General features: G+C 43.6%; 1 protein-coding gene across 1 annotated transcript in view; it reads right to left on the bottom strand.

Moving 5' to 3' along the window:
* Positions 1–2,621: 2,621 nt before the first annotated feature.
* The window catches only part of Rxfp1 (relaxin family peptide receptor 1), an 85,430-nt gene continuing 82,132 nt past the window's right edge, over positions 2,622–5,919 (bottom strand). The window contains exon 18 of the mRNA XM_005344126.3: positions 2,622–4,827. Within this exon, the coding sequence (XP_005344183.1) occupies positions 4,526–4,827 (302 nt within the window). The 3' untranslated portion in view covers positions 2,622–4,525. The remainder of the gene's footprint in view (positions 4,828–5,919) is intronic.

Genomic DNA, 5,919 nt, shown 5'->3' on the forward strand with positions numbered 1-5,919 from the left:
GAGAGAGAGAGAGAGAGAGAGAGAGAGAGAGAGAGAGAGAGAGAGATTGCTCACATGAGTGCCATGTCCAAGGAAGCCAGAAGAGGGTGTCAGATCAAATCCTCTGTACCAATGAGAGTACCTGAAGTGAAATTTGGTGAAGGCGCAGGTCACAAACAATGCCACAACAGTTTGGAATTATGATTAATAGGGTGGTATTTATTTAAAGGGGAAAAAACTTACAGATCACCATCAGCCCTCTGCGCAACCAAGAAGGGAGTCTAGTCGCCAGCAGAGCAGGAAGTGAAGAGAGAGAGGAGAGGGAAGTGGCCGCTTTTTTAAAGGGAGAGAGACCACGCCCCAATGGGCTGATATCTCAACGGCTATAGGCTGGAGTAGCGGAAGGACCTCCCACAACAATTTGGGTCCTCGGGAAAAGTAGCAAGGGTTTGGTGTTCTCCCAACCCAGTTCACCTCCTTGATGTCCAAAGGTCTGAACTGGGATAAAGCCATTTCTCCTCTTCTGTTGTTCTCATTTTTGTGTCATTCAGAATCCATTACACAATCCAAAAATCTCAAAGAATTACGCTGTGTTTTCTTCTAAGAACTTTGGAAGTTACTTGAAGGTTCCCATGCCAAATAATGAGTATAGATAGCATCTTCACACACATGTACACTTGTCCTCATTTCTTCCCCCACACTGCTAGCCCTTCTTCCCCAACTCTCTTCCCTGTCCCTTACTCAATATGTCTTCCCTCTGACGGTTCCTTTTGTAATTTCATTTCACATACGTATCCACACTCACACATACACACACGCGTGCACACTCATGTGAGAGGAAACATACTATTTACCATTTGAGTCTGGCTTATTTCATTTAACGTATACTTTATCCAGTCATCAAGAAAAAGAAAATGGCATTTTCAGAAAACTGGATGTAACTGGAGATTTCCACGCTAACAGAGAGAATGCAAAATGATTCCCAAACCAGAAGTATTTCTATGTACCCATGATGAACTTGCTTCAATTCAAATGAAGTTTCCTATTGATATATAGGAAGGCTACTGAATTTTTTGAAAGTATGTAAATTCTCTTTTTCTTACAATGAACATCAAGGCCCTTTTGTTTTTTTTTTCTTTCCTTTTGTTGTGAACAGAATTAACAATAAATATGGGTACACAGGCATCTCAGGGGTCTGTTAACACAGAGGGTGTACACCCATAAACTGATTAGCTAGGTCACATGGTATTTCTATTAGAGACACTATATAGAAAATGTTGAGATCCAGGAGCTTTTTGGTGCAATCTTTTTAGGGTCTTTTAAGTGTAGCTTTGGGTTATCTACAATAAGGATATATTAACTTTTCCCTGTCATGTTTGTGTTCATTGTGTTTCTTTTTATTCTTTCTCAAGCTAAGACTTTGAACAGTGTCTTGAGTAAGAATTATGTAAGCAGGCACTTGTAGGAAGCACAGCTTACAGAACGCATTGGAGGAACCAGAACTGTTAAACACACAGGCCTGTTTTCTTCAAAGGAAGAACATGATTGGCGTTTGGTCATCTGGACGGCTGGAGTGGATGTTGTCTTGACTACCTGGTGATATTTTTTCTATTCTGTGGAGTCAGTCTGCCTGAATCCCTCCAAATCCTGGGGTGTTTAGGCTTTAATCCTGAGCTTTGTGACTAGAACCCATCCTTATGACAGAGGGCCTATATACTTTGTATCCTCCTCCAATAGAAACCATTAGATTATTGCTTATGCGCATGACAAGTGCTTCCTCCTCAGGCCCTAGCCTCGGCACTCTTTACCAGTCAATAGAACGCACTGCGGAGGTCACAGGTGTTTCCCACTTTGCTAGGTAGTCTATGAACCTGTGCCTCTAGCTTTGTTGTGATAATCGTCACATGGAAACCTCTTTCCAAAGTTTTACTGTGCCTAAGTGTGTAAGAAAAATAAACGACGAGGTAGACTCTGGAAGTTTTGTTCCAGTGCCTGAAAAATTGGTGCTGGCTCAAGTTTCCCTCTTCACCTCAGGCAGGTGGTTTTCCTGCCATCCGTGACACTTGTGTGGTCCCTGATAGACACTCTTTTTTTTTTTTTTTTTTTTTTTTCTGATTTTGGTTTGGGAGCCTGTCCTGTAACTAGCTCTGTAGACAAGGCTGGTCTCGAACTCACAGAGATCCGCCTGCCTCTGCCTCCCGAGTGCTGGGATTAAAGGTGTGCGCCACCACCGCCCGGCCCCTGATAGACACTCTTATCTCATTCCCTGCTGTAGAGGAAATTCTTTTCTTTTTAAATATTTATTTATTTATTATGTATTCAATATTCTGTCTGTGTGTATGCCTGCAGGCCAGAAGAGGGCACCAGACCTCATTACAGATGGTTGTAAGCCATCATGTGGTTGCTGGGAACTGAACTCAGAACCTTTGGAAGAGCAGGCAATGTTCTTAACCTCTGATCCATCTCTCCAGCCCTGAGGAAATTATTTTTTTTAAAGATTTATTTATTTATTATGTATACAACATTCCTTCCATGTATGCTTGCCAGAAGAGGGCACCAGATCTCACCATAGATGACTCTGAGCCATCATGTGGTTGCTGGGAATTGAACTCAGGACCTCTGGAAGAGCTGTCAGTGCTCTTAACCTCTGAGCCATCTCTCCAGCCCGCCCTGAGGAAATTCTTTCATTCATTTCCCACTTAATTTAGTCAGCTAAAGCTTTGTTTTCTATAACCTTTATTACACTGGCATTTGTTCCTCTATTCTTAGTTTCTATAGGGTTTTTATCATGAAGGGTGTTGAATTTTGTCAAAGGCCTTTTTTTAATGCATCTCTTGAAATAATCATGTGAGATCTGCCCTTTTCTGCTTGTGCGTTATATTAGATTTATTGATTTGTGTGTATTGGACCAACAAACTTGCATCCTCGAATCAAACAAACTTGGTGAAGATGTGTGATTTTCCCCAGTCTGTTCTTGGCTTTGACTTGCGGGTGTTTACTGAGAATCTTTGCATCTATGTTTGCCAGGTAGTTTTTATTTGTTGTGCTTTTCTCTGGTTTGGGGCAGGGCTGTGCTGGGCTCCTGGAGTGAGTTTGCTGGTGTGCCTTCACTTCCTGTCTGAGGAACAGTTGAGGAGCTTTTCTTTAGAGTGTTGTTGGCTGGCTGTGTATGTGAGTTGCTTATATCTTCCTGATTTAATTTATTTCGGTTATACTTGTTACCCTTTTAAACAATCAGCTGGTGGAAACATGAAGGTTTACTCCTGGACTCGGGATTGGATCTCATTGATTTAAACACCCTCATTTTCCGTTTTCTGCCCCACCCCTCTACAATATTCCCACCCACTATCCTGTTTCTTCACGATGGTGCTCACTTCAAGAAAAGCCAAAAGTGGCTAGGGAGAGACAAAACTGCTGGTTCTGAATTGATAACAAAGCTTGCCTGGCTCCTTTATCTCTGTGTATGTCTGTGGTGTCTGTATGTATGTGCACATGGGCGAGCACACTTGTGTGGAAGTCAGGCGGACATTAGGTGTCTTCCCAATAGCTGATCAACAGGGCTTGGGGATCCTGCCTCCCCAGCACTGGGATTGTAGGTATGCTCTATCACATTCAAACTCAGGTCCCCGTGTGTGTGCAGCAAGCACGTTAGCGATTGAGCCCTCTCCCAGGCTCTACTTTTGCACGTCAGAGGCAGGGTCTTTCTAGGCTGCTGAGGCTGGCCTTGAACTTGTGCTCCTGCTTCTTCCTCTCTACTGTGAGGATCACGGGTTTGCCCACCACACCTGGCAGCAAAGCTTCCTTTGAATAAATACATTGTGTTGACTCTCAAGCATGGAGACTCAGAGAACGATACAGAGGATTTTTCGATAGAATGTTTCTGCTTTGCATACAACCGTATTTAATAATTTGCGTGTATGTGATGTGCACGTGTGCACACACATGCTATGTCACACAGGTGGAGCTTAGAAGTCAATTTTTCAGAGTCTATCTCTCCTTCCAGCTTGACATGGGATCTGGATATTGAGCTCAGGTCAGCACGTTTGTAAAGTCATCACTTTTATCCCCTGAGTGCCTCCGTGGCTCCACACATTGTATCTGATGCTATAATTTTTGAGTACCATAAAGCTTTTGTTCTCAGTTTTAAAATGTCTATGGGCTTCACGCTTGCTGATATGCACAGCAGAGAAATCTAGGAGCTGTGGGTAGAATTTGTGTAGTTAGCAGTTAAACACAATGCGTAGATTAAAGAGGCTTTATATTGTGTGTGTCCAGCACTTTACCTCCATGCAGTGTGCATAAACGCATGCTAGAAAAAGAGTCCCCTTCGTTTCCTATGCAAATGTATACGAGTATCCATGCACACGTTGTCAGTAAGCTGCTTCTCTTTGTATGAACACCAGTTACCTTTCCCTGCCTTACGTCACTGTTAGCGAACTTGTCTTAACCATAAGTTATACATTTTATGGCATTTTACTTCATATCAGCAAGTCCTTCCAGACGCACTTCACAGTATTCTCTGAGAATAAAGGGTTCCCAGAACCAGTTATGAATAAGAATTGAGTCTAGATGACTGAGAAATTAGTGACAGATCACAGGGGTCTGTGAAAACCGCTGGCTTCATGAATTCAGCGGGCATCTCTTGCACGGGCCACATTTCCACCCAGATGAACGAGGGAGCGAATGCCTTTGGAGTCTCCTTTCTGTCCACAGACCTTCTTTGTCTGTAATTGTACCAGAGCTGATGGATCATTTCCTTGAAAGGTCTGGTGGTCAAAGTGTAGATGATTGGGTTCAAAGCGCTGTTGATGGGCAGAATAAAGATCACCACCCAAGAGGTGATAGTGTCTGGAAGAGAAAAAGTGGAAAAAGCTGAGTGTTCATAGATGGCACAGGCATCTCTTGTGTCTCCCATCTTCAACCCCCCTTTCCTTTTTTGAAGACCAAGTCTCTGGTATTTTCGGGATGTCTTTCTGGAGTGTCAGTGTTAAAGGAATGAACGCCAGTGCTGTGAAGGCATGGGGTTCTTTCTGCGTGTTTTTTCCTGACTACACTGAAGTGCCATCAAAAGAGCTCTGTTGGGAGTGTTTACACGAAGTCACTACATATCATTATGAATCCATTTAAAGAAAAACCATGTTCTTTACCATTTATCACCCTTTGATATATATAATTTCTTGAGACAGGGTTCCTCTCTGTAATGGCTCTGGCTGGCCTGGAATTCACTGTTGACCAGGCTGGCCTTGAACTCACAGAGTTCCACCTGCCTCTGCCTCCTGAGTGCTGGAATTAAAGGCGTGTGCCACCATGGCCCGGTTGTTGCAAATGTTTCGATTAATAGGAAGTATGTGAGACCCAGGGCAGGCTGGTGACACGTGGGGCCCAGGCCACATACCTGCCATGGCAGGCAACACAGGTTTCCAGGAAAAGCCATAAACTGATACCACCCAGGGAGGAACAGTAGCTAATGTTCCAACAGTTAGATGAAATTAGATAAGATCACCAGATGTCCCTGAGCCTAGGACTCATCTATTCCCCTTTGCCAAGACCCCTGGACAAATGTCAGTCAATCAGGGTCCTGAACCCTGGAAATCCCCTCACTTCAACCTCTACTGTGATAAAAACCCTATCCCGACTGGGCTGGGCACTCTCTGCTCTCAACCGCTCAAGGGACAGGTGGAGAACCCAAGCTTAAGCTTGGTTGATTGAAGGCTCTTTGCTTTTACACGTGAGTGCAGACTCTGTGGTGTTTTTTTGGGGGAACCCATGATATGGGCATAACAAGAACATGTTATATTTTTCATAATAGATTTATTTTGAATTCTCTTTTTGTGATTTATTTGATTTTCTTCTGCTTTTCTTGGTGGCACTGCTAGGGATGGGACCCAGTGCTCTGTGCACGCTAGGCAAGTACTCAGCTGCTCCCAGACCTGTTTGTTT

This window comes from Microtus ochrogaster, chromosome 1 (genome assembly GCF_000317375.1).
Source record: "Microtus ochrogaster isolate Prairie Vole_2 chromosome 1, MicOch1.0, whole genome shotgun sequence".
Taxonomy (NCBI): Eukaryota; Metazoa; Chordata; class Mammalia; order Rodentia; family Cricetidae; genus Microtus; species Microtus ochrogaster.